Source organism: Lygodium microphyllum, chromosome 16 (assembly GCF_053477565.2).
Source record: "Lygodium microphyllum isolate KBCC chromosome 16, Lygodium_microphyllum_v1.1.10, whole genome shotgun sequence".
NCBI lineage: Eukaryota > Viridiplantae > Streptophyta > Polypodiopsida > Schizaeales > Lygodiaceae > Lygodium > Lygodium microphyllum.
This window is the reverse complement of record NC_141150.1, coordinates 103,300,620-103,322,439: the sequence shown is the minus strand read 5'-3', so window position 1 is coordinate 103,322,439 and position 21,820 is coordinate 103,300,620. Positions and strand designations below refer to the sequence as shown.

Below are 21,820 nucleotides of genomic sequence, written 5' to 3'. Positions count from 1 at the left end.
CCAAGTGCATTGGGACGAGTTGAATGCTTGCATCCACTCCTTGACCTCTCTCTCACACACATTGGTAGTCATTGCTCATATGAAACATATGATAGGTGCGTGTCGCATATGGCTGCACTTGGAGCAGCTTTACAACGAGATGACGCCCATGAGGCAGGGGTCTATGGAGGTATAGATATGGACCATGGATCCCAACAAGTTTTCATCACATTACTTGCACAACCACCTGCCTAGTACAATGGGTTTTATTCTTATTTAGTCACTTTTGGATGGGTCGATACCATCACATGGGAAGAGTTGGTGCCCATGGTGTTGGATTTGGAGGACTGTTTCAAGCTACACTCTCTATGCAAAGGGAATTCAAAGGCTTTGATAGACAAAACCTCAAGCACTTGGGAGGCTATATACACTTGAAATCCCATCAAACATGATTGAGGGCATCTATGCTATATGAGAGGATGCAAGGCCGAGTCAGATGCCCAGGAGGACTTTTAGATGTGGTCTCTAGCATCATCGATATGAGGTAGGGATGCCCTCTCCCCTACACTCTTTGGAGTTTACATTGATGAGATAGAGGAGCATTTCACATGAAGAGGAGGTAGAGTGACATAGAAGGTGCACACTGGTCTCTATTATGCTTTATGTTGATGATATTGTCTTGGTCTCTAAGTCACAAGAGGGTTTGTAGCGACATCTCGAAGCCTCTATATGACTTATGCACATTGTGTGGATTGACCATTCATTAATCTTGGGAAAATCAAGACCTTGATCTTCCACACCTCAGCCCCTTTATGGAGGAGATGAGTCTTCACTCTAGGAGCAAGACAAGTGGAGGTAGTCAATTCATAGATCTACTTCGGGGTCACATTTACCAGATGAGATTCACCATGGCGCAGGCAGCTAGGGATCGACTCACATGAGGATATGCAACTCTAGCCGTGCTAAAGAGACAGTGCCATAAAGTGCATTTCCATGACCCCCCGCACATGAAGGTAGTTATTTGACACATTGGTCACATAAACTATGATATATGGATGTTAGGATTAATCCCAATAATTTTGGCTGGATCCTTGGCTTGGCTACATACCTATGGACAAACATTGAGAGATTGCAAATTAGCATGCTCTCATGGATGATCTGCATCAAACCATCAGTACTACATGAGATCCTTAGAGTAGAGTTTGCAGCATCCTCTATTATACACAAAGTATGAGGCATGTATCTAGATAGATTGCCTAGGAGAGCTTTCAAGGCTTTGAGACAACTAGCACAAGGAGGACATGAGAGCTCATGGTATGCACAAGTAGAGTAGTGGCTTGTAGGATATGGGATTGACATGGTTCACCTTCCCCCCTCCAGTACGACCTTGACTCCCCCTCCATATACCTCTCTCACATTAAGAGGAACTTGGTCATTCGATAGGTTCTCTATTAGTTGCACCTACAACATACATGGAACTCACTCCAACAACTCCTCCCCCCAAATATGTCATAGTATAGGAGCACTACATTTATAGATGTAGGGAGTGCAGTACAGTTTGGGTGAGATATTGCATATTATTTAGAGGTGACATCTCCCTAAGACTAGTATGAAGTCCTTGGATTAGCGACACTTGGGTGAGTTCCTACTTGAGATCGAGAGGCTTTGTACATTGTTACTCAAGTCAGACATCCAACACAGATGGGGCAAACAATCATAATTCATTGATTTTCTCTAGACAGTGACCAAGCACATGCATCTACACAGAGAGAGGTGATAGCCCAGAGAGCTAAGGAGATTGGAGTTGTATGTCAATGGAGGGTGCAAGGGTACCAAACATAGAAACTGCACAAGAGAGAGCTGATGGAGATCCACTGGTGACGTAAGTTGCGCTTGATAGAGCTTAGGGAGATCCAATAGTGACGTGAGTTGCAATTTATAGAGTTGAGGGTCTATCCCAAGAGCTATCTGTACACTCTCTCATCAAGGATGTATGACATATTATATCCATTGATCCTCACCCAATGGAGCTAGACATGACCATGTCACATGGGGGCATTTTATCATTACTATGTAGTGCTCCAACCACCCACACCCTTTTCTGGTGTATCTCTAATGGGCATTGTATTGTACATCACTTTACATTTTTCTTTGCATTGAATATCATTGATTACCATTTAGCACGTCACACTTATGATATTCAACGTCTACTATCATTGTACACAGTTCTGTCTCATAGGCCATTTTCAATCTCAACAAACGTTAATATATCTTTCTTTATTCTTTCTCTTTTCTTTGTGTTTCACTCTTTGTCTCATCATGTCCATCCACTTTTGCATTGTTGCACTTTGACGCTTGAACATCCAATGGTTCATAAAAAAACAATGCTTTAATGAACTCTCTCATTATGCATAGAATCATGTTAAAGAGGTGGTCTTCTAGACTATTCCACAAGATACCACTTCCTTTTACTCCTAAATCACTTGAGTCAAATCACTTCCCTTCAATCATGAATCAATTGAGTCAAATATGGGCAACGAGGAATTTTCCCTTGGAAATGGCCAAAAATCCCTTGATCCATTTTCCATACAACTTTGTTGCGAGTGCAACTAGCGGAAGGTGCAGCTAGCCGAAGGGTGAAGATTTCCAACAGGAGAAGTTTGCAGGTGAGTGAGAACGACAGAGAGAGAGAGTACGATCTGATTTTGGGTGTACCAACAATGTGTTGGTAAACAAATAATAAAATGTATTTATACTTACGGCATGTAAGGGTGCATTCACATGTACAACATAATAATACACGTGTATGATACACAGAGGTGAATAAAGGACCTTTACATCCCAACAACCTCCCACTTAAAGGTCCAAAGTGAACCTTTAACCAACTCCCACCAGTCGTATACAATGCTCATGTTGAGCCTTGCTTAGACTTTTAGTGAGAACATTTGCAAGGTTGTCCTGTGTTTTGATCTTGGTCAATGTGATTAGACCATCTTCCAGAATCTGTCTGATAAAGTGATATCGCACATCTATATGCTTTGTGTGTGAATGATACATGGCATTCTTAGCCAGATACATAGCACTCTGGCTATCACATCCCAACACTGGAGTACTCATAGACATGCCGAGATCCTCTGCAAGTCTGCTCAACCATATAGCTCCCTTAGAAGCTTCAGTAGTAGCTGATATGTATTCAGCTTAAGTAGTACTCAGTGCTACGATATTCTGCAACCTGGAGCACCAAGAAACGGCCCCACCAACAACTGTAAAGACATACCTGCTATTAGTGGATCTGTGAGTGTCCAAGTCTCTTGCCATGTCTGCATCACAATAACCCTGCAAATTAAGTGCATCCTGCCCATAGCAAATACACTTTCTTTGGGTACCCTTTAGATATCGAAGAATACACTTGACAGCCTCCCAATGTGGTTTGCCAAAATTTGACATAAACCTGCTGACAACTTCCATTGCATGAGCAATGTCTGGACAAGTAGCGACCATAGCATACATAAGAGAGCCACAAGCTGATGCATAAGGGACTCCCTTCATAGCATTGGCTTCCATGTCATCTTTTGGGCTATTGGCTTTACTAAGCTAAAAATATGGAGGTAAGGGCACCCCAAGAGGCTTCAGTCATGTTAAATCTGTCCAATACCTTTTCAATGTACTTCTCTTGAGATAAGAACAACAATTTCTGCGTTCTATCCCTGCGAATTCTCATGCCCAATATATTCTATGTATTCCCCAAATCTTTCATGGAGAAAGCTGATTTCAGCTGATCTTTGAGAGCATCCAAGCTAGTCTTTCCTTTCCCAACTAGCAATATATCATCCACATACAAAACAAGTATGATGGGGTTACCATCTATATCCTTTTTCATGTACAAACAATGATATGCATGGCTGCGTGTAAACCCATGAGAGAGCATAAAAGTGTCAAACTTTTTGTACCACTGCCGTGGTGCTTGCTTCAGCCCATACAAGCTGCATTTTAGTTTACACACCAACTGCTCTTTTCCAAGAACTACAAAGCCCTTTGGCTGTTTCATGTATATCTCCTCATCAATGTCACCATGCAGAAAAGTTGTTTTCACAACCATTTGATACAGCTCTAAATCCAATACAACAGTGATGGCAAAAAGCACACGTAGAGTGGTCATCTTCACAATTGGTGAGAAGACCTCTTGGAAGTCAATCCCTTCCTTCTGTGCATACCCTTTGGCAACCAGTCTTGCTTTGTACTTGGGTTTCCCATCAACTGTCTTTACTTTGTAAACCCATTTGTTTGGAAGAGACTTTCTTCCTTTGGGCAACGACACAAGATCCCAAGTATCATTAGCATACAGAGATTTAATCTCTTCTTGCATAGCCAGCTCCCACTACTGCCGAATTTGCATGACTTGGCCTCTCTATATGCAAGAGGCTCACCCTCATCTGTAAGCATCACATAGTGCAAAGAGGGGTCATACCTATGTGGTTGCCTTCTTAAGCGTGTAGACCTGCGTACCCAATGATCTACATTCTCAGGAATCGAGTCTACATTTGGAGGTACGTTATTTTCAGCATTTATTGGCTGTTGTAAGCCATTTTCAGAATGTTGTTCATGCTGTAGAACACCTTCATTTTCATTTTCAGCACTTGCATTTTCATAATCAGCTAGTCTATTTGACCTCCTTGTGCTTCTATTTGCTGTCCATCATCATCTGGCTCAAAATAACTGGCTGATCATTAGTTTCAGGCTATAGTACAACATCATGAGGCTCATCATTTGAAGTAATAGGTGGCTGCAAATTCTGAAATTTGACGTTTTTCATGTTTTGATTAGAGGCTAAAAGTACTTTTCAGCAACTTTGCCTCATTAAACACAACATTACGGCTGCGAACAATTTTCTTGGACTGTGGTAATCACACTCTATAGCCAAATTCACCCTCATCACCATAGCCTATGAAAATGCCTTTGGTGGATTTCGGGTCAAGTTTACTCCTCAGCTCATCTCTAACATGCACAAAAGCATCACAACTGAATATCCGTAAATGGTTATATGAGGCCGATTTGCTAGACCAAAACTCCTCAAGGATGCCATTATTTAAGGACCTATTTGGAGAGCGGTTGCAAATGTGAATCGCCGTTTTTAAGTGCCTCTCCCCAAATTTCATGAGGGAGGTTAGCAGTGGATAGCATGCATCACACTCTTTCACATAAAGTCCTATTGTATCTTTCAGCCACACCATTTGAAGAAGGGCTGTAAGGAGTTGTAAGCCTCCTCTTGATTCCATGCAAGTCACAAAAAAACTTAAACTCAGTGGGTGTGAACTCACCCCCATTATGAGTTTTCAAGCATTTCAGCTTTCTACTTGTCTGAGTGGTCACAAATACATGAAAAGTTTTAAAAACAACAAACACTTCACTTTTCTTTTTCAACAAATAAACCCAAATATTCATGGAACAATCATAAATAAAAGAGACAAAATATGCAGCACCACCCAATGATTTCACGGGCATACTACATACATCAGAATGCACTAAGTCTAAGACATTGGACTTATGGGAGACACTAGGGTAAAATGAATTTTTCATTTGCTTTTCAAACTAATAGTCATTACAAAAATCAAGTTTAGAGCCTTTTCCATCAACCCTCTTCAAAGAGGTAAGGACATCAAGTCCTTTTTGGCTCATATGGCCTAATCTCTTGTGCCACAACTTCAAATGACAACCAATTTCAACAATTGCAAGAAACTTGCCATTCAAAGCTTTGCAGTGTAGACAATACAAAGTGCCCTTCTTGGTTTCTTTTGCAATCAGCATGGAACCCTTTTTCAATTTCCACAAACCACCACCAAACAGTGTAGTGTAACCATGCAAGTCAAGCTATCACAAATAGTAAACTCTTTTTGATGTCAGATTGACATCTTTCAACTCAAGCTCTTGCCCATTATCCAAGGACAAGTGTATAGTGCCTATCCCATCAATACTGCAAGCATGGTTATTTCCAAGATATACTTTTCCATAACTGCCTGCATTGAACATAGCAAAACACTCCAAGCAAGGAGTTACATGGAAAGAGGCACGAGAGTCTACAATCCAAGTTTGAGTGACACCATCATCAACTGACAAAAGTGCATCAATCACATCAGCCTTGGTAATCTGCATGTCTTGCATGTGACATACAAGGGCGTCATAATCTACTGCACATGGTACATCGGCCTCTGCATCGGAGAGCTCCTCTATGACTACACTAGAGGCCACATTGGCCTTTTCCTTGCCTTTGGCTAGCTCAGATTGCATCTGTCTTATCCTCTTTCTTCTTTTTGTCTCCTGCATTCTTCTTTCTCTCTTGTTCCTTCTTGTAGTACTTGCAATCGGGCTTCTTGTGGCCCTTCCGACCACACTGATAGCAAGTAACATCACTCTTTTCCTTTCCTTTGCTCTTGCTTTTGCTTCTCTATCCAGCATTTGCATTTTTCTTTTCATCCGTGCCTCTAACATTGTAAGCTGAGTTGCTGCTTTCTCCACTAGACTTAATCTAAATTCTTCATTCAAGATTGAACCCCTCACACCATCATATGAGAGATTGGGGTTATTACTGAGAGAAACTACCAAGGTCTCCCAGGAATTAGGCAGTGCCATGATCAGAAAGATCGCCCTCAACTTATTATCAAAATCCAAATTAGCATCCTTGAGCTGATTTAAAATACCAGTAAATACACTCAAGTGCTCAGCTGTAAGCTTGGACTCATCTAGCCGCATATTCACCAACTTGCGCATTAAATGCACTTGATTAACAGGTGTGGTGATCTCATAGGTAGTTTTCAACTTCTTCCATATTGCATGACCAATATCTAAGCCCTTAATGTTTGTGTCAAAATGTCATCAGTGACACCCATCTTTATATAAGTCACAGCCTTTTTGTTGACTCTAGCCCAATCTGCATTAGACATTTGTGTGGGTTTATCTTCCTGCAAAGCATCCTCACAATCCTTTAAGAAAAATATGCCTTGCATACGGTCTTTCCAAAGGTCAAAACCCTAACGATCAAACCATTTGATTTCCATCAAACTCTTAATGTTAGAATTGGAAGAAGTTGCAGCCATTTTTATCACAAACACAAGTGTAAATGCACTGAACTGCAAGAGCACAAGCCAAACCAGCAAATACACTGTTGTTCTTGCCCAATCAGCAATAAACCTCTACTGTTTTTACATAAACTAGCCACCACACGGGCAAATACTGCAGAAATTTACCAAAATCTGCACAAAATCCCAAATTTTCAGGTCCACGCTGTGCATAAATGTCAGCCAATCTAACCCAACTGAACAAAATTTCATCTATACATGAAAAGCCCCAATTTTTCCACATCCAATGCCAATAAATTTTACTCGGATGAGAAAAATTCCAACAAATTTGGCAAAATTCCCAATTTAACTGAGGTTAACCTGCCCGTCATGTCGCTTTAGTCTGTCTCGTTCCGTTAGTCCCCGTTGGACCCTGTCGCCACGCACAACTCCCATGCTAGTCCCCCCCGCTGGACCCCGTCGCTTGGTCGCCCAGTGGCGAGTAGGTCCAATCCTCGCACTGACCTGGAGCTGATCCCGTGTCAGCCCTGTCACGTGTTAGTCGCCTATGCCCGTTGGTCTCGGAAAGCGTGCAAAATCTTCGCTCTGGTACCAGTTGTTGCAAGTGCAGCTAGCAGAAGGGTGAAGATTCCTAGTAGCAGAAGTGTGTAGGTGAGTGAGAACGATAGAGAGAGAGTATGATCTGATTTTGGGTGTACCAACAATGTGTTGGTACACAAAGAATAAAATGTATTTATACTTAGGGCACGTAAGGGTGCATTCACATGTACAACATAATAATACATGTGTATGATACATGGAGGTGAATAAAGGACCTTTACATCCCATCAAACTTGATTGTCAAACCAACCGTTAAAGCAGCCAATATTGGTCCATGGCTGTCTTTGTTAGCAGTCGTGTGTATCATGTGTGGTCATCTCTTGCTTGAGCCTCAGTTTGAGTTACATGAGGACATTTGGAGCTTTGACATTGTACATGTCTGTCATTCTATCTGTTACCCAAGTGCTTACTGAGGCAGACTTCACAGCCTTGGACTAGTTGACCTGCTTCGTGGAGGTGCCAAAGAGGGGCAGCAAAGTCAAGTGCAGGAATGTAAAGCCAGAATTCTGGCCTGAATTATATACATTGTTTACTTCAATTTAACAAAAGACGCCAATAAATTATAGAATGGAGGCTACAAAAGCCTTGGCCATGGGCTTTTTGTTCAAGCACTTGAAGGGCCCGATGGACTGGGCATTGTTTGTAAAAAATATTATTGCAACCATGAATTCTAATAAGTTGGAGGCCAAGAAGCAGAGATGGAGTGTGCCCCATTCCTTCTCTACATAACAAAATTCTTGATGATTGTCGAGGGTGGTTGATTTTGATGGAGGGCATAGGACTGCCATGCCGATATGCATGAGATCAAGAAGGTGTTATTGTTTGGTCCATGGTAATTTGCAAACTTGGACAAAATAGAGAGTTTACTGGAAAGCAAGCATGCATTGGTTCTATCAAAACATGTTGAAGTGGTCCGCCAACTTGACTTGCATAAAGCTAATATGTTTAGAGACGAAGGGGCTCATGCCCTCATTGGTAATTTGTAAGGGTAGCTAAATGAAGAGTCCTCCTCATTCTTCTGTCACATCCTCCTACTATTGTCTAGAGCCTACATTGGCACTCCGAGTTGTGTGTTGGGGCTGACTGTTGCAGCCTTGTATCATTTAGTCTTTTGTTAGTTTGTTCATTCTATTGTCTGTATCTTAGTCTCCTTCTGTATTCAGTCAATGTTCACGTTTTCTTTCTGTTGTGCGCTCTGACATGGCATCAATCACCTTGGTGGGAGCCGGATTTGGTGGAAGGGGAGCATTTGTGACCAAGCAAGCTGGATGACATCCTTCAAGGGCTTGTTTTCAGCCTGCACCAGCTGTCTTTTACTCTGGACCACCATCCCTCTAATGCATTATCCTTGGGTAGGGTCCCCTGTGTGTTTGGTGGCAGTTTTTGCTGCCAAATGACCATTTTTCTGCAGCCCAGAGGCCATGACACCTGCTTTTTGCTGAAGGTGGCCTGTTTCTAGGTTCTGTGGACCAGTTTCAGGCTGAGATCGGCCTGCATTTATTGTCCTAGCTAGCTTCCCCTTTGTGTTTTGCAGGTTTGTCCCTCGGGGTAACTGCTTTTGAATGTTTTTGAGCCTCGGACACACTCTATCTATTCCGCTGCACATTAGAATTTCTGAATAGCAGTCAGGCAGACCCTGCAATACTGACATCATGATCCTAGAGGTCACTTTCCCCATCGGCAGCAGTGTTTATTGTTTTGCAGTATTTTTGAAGGATACAGATGGTAGACCAGAACGGTATGTAGGATTGAGTGGATTGGGACCATGAGTACTGTTAAAGTAATGAATGAAACCAAGAAGACAGGGGTTCACAGAGCTGAGGACCATCATGAAGATAGTCAAGATTGCGACGATGATCGTGATGCAGATTGACATGGACTGTGATCGAATTCCTTTGCAACCACCTTCATATCATTCTATCCTTGCTACATCTTCTATGGCTGCTAGTCCACAATTGGCGCTGCCCCCACTCCGCACACCGCAGCAACCCCCCCCCCCCCCCCCCCCCCCCCCCCCCCCCACACACACACACACACACAGAGGTGCTTGGAGGAAAGATGGAACACACTATTCTCTATGGTTGTGCAAAGTCGAGTGCATCCTCGACACCTTCAATGCGTGGGATTTCCTGATAGTCCCAATTCTAGATCTACCGTGGATCCCCATGTTCGAGCAACTATGGGCTCAATAACTTAATGGGATTGGATCAATGCTAGGGCCCACTCTTTTCTCTTCTTAAGTTGTCAAGATTTTGTTCTTGTGCATGTAAGGTGTTTTCGCACTGCAACATAATTTTGGATCAAATTGGCATCTCTTTACTAGGTTTGGAAATTCGGGCATAGCATGACTGTAGAGTTGAAGCTTCAGCATCTCCCTATGGTCGATTCTCCTTACGATGAAGTTTTGGACATTTGGGCATCACATGACCCTTGAGTTGAAGCTTTGACATCTCCCTATCATTCAAATCCCCTTATGATTTGGGATGAACCTGCATGGCTTGGTAAGATCGTGGCTTCGAAAGACCTTATAGTGGCACTTTTGTCACATCTCTTGTCATTGAAGTATAATGTATACTATCCTTGTTTTCTCACCTCTTGTACAAGGGATACTATCACTTGGAAGGAGCTAGTCCTGATGGCACTAGAGTAGGATGTGCATCTCAAGGAGATAGATTCTTGTGGAGCTGGGGCATAGAGTAGTGCTTTTGTAGCATCATCTTTAGGTAAAGGACAAGCCAAGGAGAAGAAAGGAAAGAAGTCAAAGAAATCAGAGTTGTCTTTTGACTTTGAAAAAGATACAAAGGGGAAGTGCAAAGGATATTCCAAGTGTCCACACTATGGGAAGACCTTGCACCTTGAGGAGAAGCACCAAGAAGAAATACACTCATCCTCATTCAAGAGCAAAGGATGAAGCTATGCTAGAGCCTCTCTCTACCTCTACTTCTACCCCCATATTACTACTGAGTCACTATTTCTTAACATTAATTAGTTGGAGGAGCCTTCTTCAGCTCTGGCATCTTTTTAGAGGCCTTGGCTCATCAATAATGGTGCATCAAGTCATGACTCCCCAAGGAGATTGGATCTAGGATCTCCTTTTCGTCTTGGAAGTGACATCAGACTCAAGACTTCTATCTCCTCTCAGCTCATGGCCTTAAGTGACTCGTACTCATGTTGAATTCACTAATTATTAAACTCACTTCCTTTCAAAGTTTCTGATTGCATGGAATGCAAACTGGATATGAGCCATAACAAATGATTGATCAATTCGTAATTTGACATGAAGAGGCGAAGAGGGTAAGTTCCAGTAATTCAATTTGCATCTCAAGCAATAGATTCCGTCAAAATCTGCAGTATATGACTTTAATTGAGTACCCTCCTCTCCTACAACGGAGATATCCTACCCCCTTGTTGGGTGGTAGGGACCTTTGGAGCCAAAATCTGGAATGCTGGTTCCTTGGAATATATGTAATAGCTAGAGACATAAGAGCTCCCACAGGTGGGGAGCAGCTGCCTTGGGGATTTAAGTAAAATGCAGGAGCTATCTCCATAGGCTAGGTGATCTAGGTCAATTGTAGGAGTTGGAGATGTAGGTGCCCTGGTAGGTAGGTAGGGAGCAGCTGCCTGAGTGGGAGCTCCATCGATTGCAACAAAGGCCCTCTTCCAGGCACTCACCTTTATGCATAAGTTATGGAGCCTCCCTAGGCATAGATATTCGAGACTTGCACTCCAGCTATCTGGACAGCTTGCAACACAAGGGGATATCAAGCTTTGGTCTACCCAGACGACAAGATCATCAGGATGGACAGCATTCAACTACCCATGGATTACAATGTGCCACATCAACCAAGCCACTAGGGAGAAAGTTAGCTTTTATTGAGGGCATATTCTCCAACTATCTTCTAAAGCTTTGTTGTTCACAAAAGGTACACAGACAGCCACCTCTCCCATGGAATCAGTGTGCTTTCAGCCGGATCTGTACACCTTTGCACCAACTGAGGGTATAGAATGGTTGGTATGGAGTTGCCTTGTCCCTGAAGACTGGTTCTGAACAATTATTTGAGTTGGAGGAAAAGATCGAGAAGCACTATATATGTTGTTGCCTATGAGATCAAGGGACACTTCCGTTGCCTCTTACAGGGTAGCTTTGGCTTCTTGACCAGAGTGGTAGACTTCTCAAAATCAGTCTGGCTTGGGCACTTCCTCATTGAGGGGTGCAGATACCAAGATCACATTTGATGATCGAGACAGAGTGGTTAGACACACTGGTCAATGCACTCTTCAGGGACTTCTTCAGAGCAGTAGCGGCCTTAGACACCATTGATTAGGGGGTGTCTAGACCCAGTCGCCACCTTTGAAGGGCCACCATAGACAAAACAGGACAGCTATTTAGAGCAGGGCGCCCATAACCAATGGACTGAGGCCGAGTTGAGGTCCTAGTTGACATACAATTAGAGGATTCATGCGATGTAGCACCACCCCTGTACTTGAGCCTGTTTTGGCCTCTACTAAAGGAGACATTAATGTACCTCCCTTTCTTTCTTTCTTTCTTTCTTTCTAAGGGTGAGGTCTAATTCCCTCCTATGCCGCAAGGAAACCTGTCTTTACTGATCCCTGGACCCTAGTTTACTGTGTCCTGGGACATTCCTCTGCAAGATGTCACATAATCCTACAGACAAAGCACTGTCTTGGGAGACCCGGGTCCTGAATAGAACCAGATTGGTTAGATGAGGTATTGTCCGTTCAGAGAGGGGATCTTGATGGTCTGAGGAAGGATATTGAGAGAGAGGAAGAAGGGACACCTGATTTGGCAAACAGTGGGGAGTAACCTCCATAAACCTGTTAGCATGCATCTTGTCTCTCTTAATGACATGCCAATCTCAGAAAGGTGGGTCTAGAATACTTATCAAGAATAGAAAAGAGGATCGTAATGGCAGTACTATCTTCAAGGGAGTAGTTGTCCTTGTCCTTGATCCACCTAGTAGAAAAAGCTAGTGAAGTTCAAACATCTGGTTGGCTAGTGAAGGCCTGCCTCACACACTTCAAGAGCACCAAACTGGACCCTAACTAAAGTGAAGTCCAAATGTCTAGTGGCCTAGTAGCAAGCACTGCCTCACTCTGTTCAAAAGTGCTTAACTAGACCCTAACTGCCTCTCCTAACCGTACACGTCACCTTCCATCCTTCCACACTGCCCAGAGAAGCATAGTCTCATGTGATCTCTCGAGACTCTCTGCTTTAGTGATGCTATTGAGCCCTTGTACTTCTTTGTTTTATTTTGAATAATACAGTCAGCCACACTTTATGTTGCAAACAAACAAGCAAGCAAGCAATCAAAAAGTGGCACTCAAAAAGAAGTTTAAAATTGCTGTCTGACACAAGTTTTTGGTGTACATTGTTGCTTTCACCCCATGGACCTTCTTCCGTAACATACTGTCATGTATCTAATACACTGCTAGCAGCGACAGTAATGTGAAATGTAAAATTTTCTAATGTTAACTCTAGCCTTAATGGCACTCAAAAGCATTTTAAATGTTCTATTTTTGACACAACTTTTTTGCCCACATTATGACCTTTATCCTAGGGACCTTTCTTTCACAGAACAGTGTCGTATGCCTCATAGACTGCTACGGTAATCTGAAACGTAAAGTTTTCTTCTGATTTTTCTCTGCTTTAACAAAGAAGGCCTTCCCTCCCTTAGTTCAGTTTTTCAGAGAAAACTTTTACTTTTAATGCTGGTGGTATTCAGGGAGCCCTTATTTCTGGTTGTGGTTCTAGGTGAAACATCCAAATGCACTAGATGTGTTAGATAAGATATTTAACCTTGCAAAGGGGAAGCAAGTGGCTGTTTTTTTGGATTATGACGGGACACTATCACCTATTGTTGAGGACCCTGATTGTGCTTATATGTCTCAAGGGGTAAGCTTAAATGTTTCTGTTGAATTTGATTTCCTTTTTTGAAGCATAATTTGTTGAAGCTTTATCCCCTGAAATGATCTATTGTAGTAAGATCAAGGCTTTAGTATGCAGTTTTTATTGAACAGATGCGTGATACTGTGAGGAAGGTTGCTGCACTTTTTCCCACAGCAATTATAACTGGCAGGCGTAGGGATAAGGTCAGTTCTTTGAAATGTCTATGGAAGGTATTGCCTTTTTATGGCTTATATAGATCTACCTATCATTTATATTGCCGTTTGCTCTGGCATACACTTCGTGTGAAGAGTAGTTCCATGTTAATAATGCCAACATGCACTGTAAATCGTATTTGTGGAGAACAACATTGACCCTCGCAAGGAGAATGATACAGATGAGTGAAGTGTTAAATCAGCCAGGATTGGCTCTGTTGATAGGGAGGATATTTCCAAAAGGCAGAATATGATGGAAGAGCTTCTAGAGGTACAGTCCATTGTATCCCCGTACATCAAGCAGAGGAAGATCATCCTACTAGGTTAAACAAGATCCTTTTTATTGCAAATCTTAGGCCTGGCCATTTAACGTGTGTCTCAAAGTGGCACAAACTATTACATTGCCCATGCTTACCTATTTTTTGCCACTTTTGCCTTGGACTAGGACTAGTTTGGATTTCCTGGATTTCCTGGAATCATGTTTGTACCCCAAAAAGCATGAGTGGTGGGGCAGTTTTGGATGTTGAGGCCCACATCGTTGCTCTTTGTTGGTCACCTTTCTTCAAGCAATGTGTGTTGGTCAACATCCCTGGTTCTCCATTATTCACTTTTTTTCTTGAAGACCAGGGACTTCTGCATGGTAATAGTAAGATTCAGGATTCGTACTGGTACATACCCAATATCGATTCCCAGTTTTCAACATCTTTGTCTGTTCTACTGACCCATTTGGTGTGATCATGGAAGGTTGTTCTTTTAGAAGGTGATGTGGCATCCGAGGGAGGATAGATTATTTGTTAATTCCTTGCAGATGGAATTGTTGGTTGTGTCTTGCCTGCTCTCTTGGGAAGGGGAACAAGAGGATTAGCCCAAGTTCAATTGGATGGCACATTATGGTTTGGTCTCTGTTGTGCAGACACAACTCTATCAGCTTGCTGTGTGCTGATGCCTTTTTGCATAGATAGACAGATTTTTCAAATTCTTCCTCATGGATACCATACTCTATGGGGCAAGATCTCAATACATTTGCGAGATTGACAGCCCTTTTCTGTACTGGATCGTGATCATCCTTGGTAGGATTGGGACCTTGCCAATCGACTGAGTCTCGAGTGCACTTCAGTTAACCACCCTCTGACTAGCAGGTTTTTTTTTTTGCAAGTAAAATGTGGCTGATTATATTACTCCAAAAAACTGATTACAACGGAATGTTCATGCTCAACAGACAAGCTGGAGCTGATGCAAAGTCACAAATACATCATGTATACCAGCCTCTCAAGGTGGTCTGGGGGGGATGGGGACAAGAAGCCATGGGGGGGGGGGGGTGTATCGCCAGTTGGGGCTGCCTGCTTGCATCACGAAAAACAGGTCTTGGCAGCCACAAGAGCGCATGAAATGACAACGGAGCTCCCAACAAGCCCTGGACTCGCCTTGCACCTGATCCCATCGGCCGCGGAGGGAGTGGATGATGGAGGTCTAGAGCTCTGCTAAGGTCGCCTATACTGACAATCTCTCTCCGCCGAAAGCCTCTTGACACCGCGCTTTCTAGATCTACGATCCAGTAAGGCTCCCTATGATCTCCCATACCTCCGAGCGGTCTGCTGTGGGCTCCAGCACCTGTCGGATGGGTAGAGCCTCCAAACCGACCACTGTGCACGACCCTGCCTCGATAATGAATATCGTGTCCTGCATCCCGGCCTCATACAGAAGGTGACAGCCCTGGCTGATTGCCTGCCAACAGAAAGCTCCCCATGAGATACATCCAAGGCTAGGTGTTAGATGGCGAAGGATGCGGCAAGCTCCTCTCCACGCGAGCTGCGCCTCACATGACCAAAGGCAGTGCTTTGGGGTTTCCAAAGGTTGTTGTGTGCAACGCTTACAACCTCCCTCCTTCTGCATCTAGGCAAGCCAACTTCCCACTGCCAAGCCTCCATGTGCCACCAACCATAAGAAATACGACACCCTCCTCGGCCTCCAGCTATTCCATAGGTGACGCTAGAAGGTCCGTCGGAAAGATTCCGTGATGCTGTGCTCCGCCCAATGCCTGCTACGTGACAGCGCCCAATCCATATCCTCCTGCATCAGTACGTGTCTGCCAATCCTGGCAGTGTACTCTAGGAACCTGGGTGGCTTCTTGGCAACCGCCGTAGCCGGCCATAGCCACTCTCCTGGATCCACTCCAGCTCATTAAGTGGTCTGCCCTCCTAGATCCAAAGGCGCCACTCCCGAAGCTCCTCCTAGAAGACATAGGGGTCCAATCGTTGTGTCTTCCCCTGAAGGCCCACCATCCAAATCCTTCTCCACAAGAGAGCGGCTATCCCCTCATCCTGTTGCCCTCTGTCAAGGGCCAGACGTCCCCCATCATGCACTGCGAAGAACGTCCCGTGTGGGGCGCCGCCCACTCTACCTGCCACCTATAGGGGGATGCCTGCTGGTGAGAACCTAGCTGCCCATACCTCCCCAGGCTCTATCGGCTCTCGTATTGGAGGAGCAAGCCACTGTAGAGGTATTGCTGCATCTATCTCCCTTTTTCTAAACTCCACTCCCCTTTGGTAGCTTGATACTCGCTGCACCACCTCCTCGTCTGCCATCCTGTACACCTCTCGCCATGTCTTGATGATACGAGCCGGGCCGGCCTCCCAACTAGCCCACTGGATGTGGGGGCGCTTGCCGATCTGTGCTTCTTTCCGATCTTTGACGTGGGGGTTTCAGATCACCAACTGACGGTCTATCTCCTCCTGGCAGCCTGGGGGACTCTGTATTAGGGCCTTACAGAGGCCCTATCACATGCGGAGTAGGCTGTGTAGGAAAGGTGATCTGGGGGGGGGGTGATTCGGGCTGACGTGAAGATCCATCTCAAGGACGGCCTCCACTCACCGCCAAGCCTCGGTCTATAGTCCTGAAGGCCCTCTTGCATTAGGACCTTCTAGGTCCGCCCGCCTGGTGTGAGGCCGTGGACAACTAGCTTGCCCAAGAGGGCCATACTCTGATATTCTGGGTCTATGATCGCGAGCCCTCCCTCTGACCGATGCCATATGATGGTCGCCCATGCCACTTTGGCCCCGGAGTCCCTCGAACCATCTGACCCTGACCAGAGGAAGTTCCGCATTAGGCGGCGGAGCTGCGCTACGCAAGTTGAGGAGAAGCACCAACACGAGACGATGTACCAGGCTGTCGCTAGGATCACCTGGTTGACCACCAGGGCTTGGCCGGCTAGTGAGAGGCGAGCCGTGCTCCAATAGGTCAGTTTCCTCCGAATAGAATCAAGGACAGGAAGAAACTGTTGGGTAGGAGCGATGTCGAGTCCCACCTGGATTCCAAGGTACCAGACGGTTTGCCCTCTGCTCACCCATCTAAATCCCACGTGGACGCCCCACTCCATGCTAGAGTTCGGGTCTTTGAGGAAACCAACTGAATTTCGCCAGTTGATTTTCGCTCGTGCTGTAGAACAAAACACGTCAAGAGCTAGCTTCACTCTCTCCAACATCAACTCATCGTCCTCTATGTAGAGTGCTGTGTCATCTGCATACTTTGAGTCTAACAACTCAGTCTCCTCTCTCATTGGAAGTTGAAGGCTGCGTAGTCTGCTCACACGTGACCTGAGGAAGTGAGACATCACCTCTGCAAAGAGAAGAAACAGGTATGGGGCCAGGGGGCAGCCCTGTCGAACCGATCTCTCCAGCCGAAACTCCTCCCCTCGCCTTCTGCCTATGAGAACCCTGCTGGTGGCCGATCTGAAAAGGGTAGAGACCCTGCGAATCCAAACCTGAGGGAATCCTAACCTCACCATGGTGTCCTCTAGAGAATCCCAGTCCACCTTGTCATAAGCTTTCTCGAAATTGAGGAGTACGGCCAGTCTCTGCCCACTGTGCTGAGCCCACTCTATCGCCTCAAAGAAGGTAAATACATATACTAGGATGCTCCTATCCTGGACAAAGCCTGTCTGTGTGTCATGGATGGTGTCTGGAAGCACGAGGCGTAGTTGCCTACCAATCATCTTTGTCAGTGCCTTATAGGCCACTGACAATAAGGTGATTGGTCTCCACTGGGAAAGCTCCAACCGGTCTCCCCCTTTGGGGAGAAGGCTAATAAGGCCTACCGAGAGACTCCTTGGCATTTGTCCTGAAGTGAAAATCTCCTGGAAGGCCAACAATAGGGGGTCCTTCACCACTGCCCAGTAGGTAGTGAAGAAGGCCTTAGATAGGCCATCCTCCCCTGGGCATTTCTGCCCATCCTGTGTATGGAAAGTCTCCTCTAATTCCTTCTCTGTGAAGGGGGCTAGGAGGGAGCGTCCCATCTCCTCTGTGATGAGGATCGGGATGTGATTCCAGACCTGCTGTCTACATCTTTGTCCTCTAGTTGAGGCTCTCTTCTGTTGGAAGAGGCGCGTGTAGTAGTCGGTGGCAATCTCCATCTCCTCATCTGGGCTAGAACGAGTCCTCCCATACTGATCTCGAAGGCTGCGTATTTGCTCTCCTGTGGTGTGAGGCTGGTGCACCTGGAAGAACTCCCTGCACATCGTGTCCCCCTTCCGCGCCCAGAAGGCTGCTGAGGTTTGGAAAGAGAACTTCGAGCGCTTGTCATCTAGGCCAACAATGGCTGCTTGCACGCGCATCTCTTGCGCGTGGAGGGTGGGATCCCCTGGTGCCTCCTATAACAATCTCTGCCTGGCTACAAGGTCCCGCCGGAGTGCTCTCTCCTCCCAGCTCTGCTACCTGGCCTGTATGGCTACCTCTTGGCAAATTCTACTCGACTTGGCTAGGTTCTCTGCAACCTCCTCTGCTATCCAGTCTCTCTCGTCCCACTCTTTGGTCCAAATCTGCTCTATCTGTCTTGTCACCTCCTCCCTCCTACAGATCGAGTCAGGGATTCGACAGGAGCGTGTGTCTAGGGCGGATGCTGGGGGATCAAGTGTCAAGAGGACCGGGCAATGATCGGGGACAACGTGGTGCCTGCCAACTGCTCAATCTGGCCTCCACAAGAGCATCTCCACTCTCCCACATAGAACCTATCCAACCGCTCCAACAAGACTCCTCCTAGCTGCTTGTATTTCCAAGAGAAATCCAACGACCTCTCCCTCCTGTGGAAAGCAGGGTCTCTCCAGGCATCACGTGCTTCTACTGCCAGCAGAAAGACCTCCCATGCCTCCTGCTCCTCCCCAACCATGCTCTTGTAGTTTCTGCCTCTGCCTTGCTAGTTCTCCAAAGTCTCCAGGTTGTTGAAGTCTCCTGCAATGATCCAGAAGTCCACCTCTGGGAGTCCATCCGCGATCGCCACCCAAAACCTGCTGCATGCCCTAACCTCCGTAGGGGCATAGACATTGAGGACTCCAAGGCATGAGTCCCCAATATCCAATTTGATCCAAAGAACCCTCCCTGCCACTATCGTCCCGTGGTCTCATACACAGGCAATGAGGCTCGGGCCAATAGAGGTGCATACGTCTCCACTCCTGCCGTGGGCACCTATAACGTGCTCTCAGTTAGTGTGTGAGCTGCCCGGAAGTACCTTCCCTACCCGCTGGGCCTAGGTGGGGGTGAGCTTGTGCTCCTGTAGAAGTAAGATGTTGATCCGTCCGGCAAGGGCATGCTGCAGCTCCTGTCGAACAATCTACTTCTTGGAACCACGTGCCCCATTGTAGTGGAGACTATTCACATTCTAGGATGCAAGGTGCAGGCTCATGGGGAAACCTGTGATGATTGACCGAACAGACATTTGTTTGGTGTGGAGGCTGCTGATGAGGAGGAGAAACTATGAGGCATGCAAGTACGCTTTGCTGCCGGTCTGGACGGCGAGCTCCAATCCCCCATGGTGGCACTCGACCAGACCATAGGGGTGATAGATGCTCGAGGTGGTACTATCAATGCATTATCAGCCATGCTGAGAGTCGTGACTCTGTACACTAGTAGAATCGGGCCGTCTATGCCAGGGGCTACTCGATCACATCCTTTGGAGCTCTCCACTGTGGAGGGGCTTGAAAGATGATGCTCAAGTGTGGGACCTCGGTGCCAGCCCACCAGTTAATGTGCATCATGCAACTAGGCCACTGCTGTGCAAACAGTGCTAGTCCTTCTCCCATCTACTGGGAGATGTGGTCTGTCACCTGACTCTTCAACTCCTCTACCTGTGTAGTCATCCACTCCCTTGAGTGAGAGGACTGAAGAAAAAAGACATAGTTTGGTCCATCCGGTGGTGCTAGTAGATGGACCTTGCCCCTCCTTGACTTACGAACCACGAAGATCCCTACCTCTAGTGGTAGTGGGAACTCTCCGTGCTCCGCAACTCTCAAGTAGGACCATGGGTCACTACTGAAGAACTCCTATGGCAGCAGCTATACCTGTCTCGAGAAAGTGTGATGGGCGGCACAGGCGGATGAGCTGGTAGCTGTATGGGAGAGGGAAGACTACTGATGCAAGGAGGATGTAGGCATGTGTGGCTCATCACCACCTGTGGTAGGAAGGGGAGTGGGTTTGGGGGGGATCGCCTGAACCGGTGCAGGTCAGGGGGAGTTCTCGGTAGGGGAGGTGGTGGTGGGGAGGAGGATCGAGTGATGGTGGGTGTGGAGGGGGGGGGGGCTGGTGGCCTTGAAAAGAGGGGGCTATGGGCCAGGGTCAATTGGGGGGGGGGGGGGGCATGGGAAGTGGAGGGAGGGGGTGGGTATGGGGGTTGTGGGACCTCAAGCGAGGTAGTCTGTGGCGTGGGTGGTGGATATGGGGGGATGCGGTCCTGCCGGGTGGAGCGGGCAAGGGGGGCTGTGGAGTGCTCTGCCAAGGGGGTGTCGCACGCCCACCTGCTCCTTGCTGCCGAGGCTGGGTCTGAGGGGTTGGTTGCGCCCCCCCTGCCGTCTCCCTCTTTGTCGTCTCTGGACCCGTGTGACGCCGGCAGCGTCCACCTGCGGGCCTGTCAGTGGAGCCGCCTTGGCACCGAAGTGCGTACAAACTGTTGCCTGATGCCCAAAGTCGTAGCAGCGCAGGCACTACCCTGGTTGCCCAATCACAATGACCTGCCGCCTAAAGAAGTGCTTGCCCGCCTCAATCTCTAGGACCTTTGGGATATTCTTGACCTCTTTCACTGCCACCCATACCTTTGGGACTCCTGTTGCTGTCTCTGCATCCGTGAAAGACGCGGGAAGGACAGTGCCAAAGAGACGTCCAAAGTCTTCCACGAGCTGGTGATACTCTATCGCCAGACCGGGGAAAAGAAGAGTGATCGGGTGCCGAAGAAACCTGTTATGGAGTGCAAATGTCTCCACAGTAAAGCCACTGTACCAGGGGACCATGTATATGATCCCCTTCGCGGACGCATATGGTGAACTGGCAAGTAACTCGCGAGTTGTGCTTGCCGAACTGAGCCGGACCATGAAAATTCCTTGGCCCATTAGGACCGCCTCCACGATCTGCACTGTACAGCGAGGAGTGAAGCTAGTCCCGAAGCTGGGCCCTGGCTGGAGAATGTCCTACTACCTGACCATAAATCGTTGTTTCCTTTAGCTCCAGCTCCTTAGCTCGGACGGCTAAGAGCTGCTCCTCAGAGAGGACGACGCGCAAGGTGTTTGATCGGGGGGCACTCGCTAAGTGCGCCGATATCTAACCAGAGGTTTCCATTGCGTGTCCCTTCTGCGAGAACAACCAATCATGTTGCGGTGCTACCGGGGGGGGGAGGGGGTTGCTGTAGATAGAGGGAACAACTGGAGGGTGGGGGAATCGATGGTGAGGAGGGGGGGAGGGAGGGGGAGTGTTGTTTTTCAGTGGGAAGGAGGCCTTGGCGAAAGATCAATGGCGAGGGAGGCCTGGCGGGGGGGGGGGGCAATCGCAAAAGGCCAGGCGGGACGGACAGGTTGTGGGGAAATGGCCAAGTGGGGGGGGGAAACGGCACATGGGAGCGGGCAGTTGTGAATCGTTGGGGCGGGGAGGGCTCAGCGTGACGAGCTGCTGATGGCATGCTTGGTCTGGTGGGGTGGCCGCTCTGGCTAGCAGGTTGTGCTTCAACTTGATCTTGAAAAGGCATTTTGATCATGTTAGTTGGTTTTTCTTGCGGCAATTGATGCCTACCATGGG

At 46.7% G+C, this 21,820-nt stretch overlaps 1 protein-coding gene and 1 long non-coding RNA gene across 6 annotated transcripts in view; one reads left to right on the top strand and one right to left on the bottom strand.

Annotated features, from left to right (window-relative positions):
• LOC148023180 (putative trehalose-phosphate phosphatase C) overlaps positions 1-21,820 on the top strand; it is a 171,483-nt gene that overhangs the window by 47,731 nt on the left and 101,932 nt on the right. For 4 of the 5 annotated variants that reach the window (XR_015693620.1, XR_015693619.1, XR_015693621.1 and 1 more), the window contains 2 exons: positions 13,426-13,566; positions 13,692-13,763. The exons of the other annotated variant lie outside the window; for it this stretch is intronic. Coding sequence is in view for 1 of the 4 variants with exons in the window: in XM_087696154.1 (XP_087552280.1) it covers positions 13,426-13,566; positions 13,692-13,763 (213 nt within the window). In the remaining 3 variants the exon portion in view is untranslated. The remainder of the gene's footprint in view (positions 1-13,425; positions 13,567-13,691; positions 13,764-21,820) is intronic. 5 annotated transcript variants of the gene reach the window in all.
• Positions 1-21,820, bottom strand: part of LOC148023181 (uncharacterized) — a 170,683-nt gene that overhangs the window by 47,010 nt on the left and 101,853 nt on the right. The gene's annotated exons all lie outside the window — the stretch shown is intronic.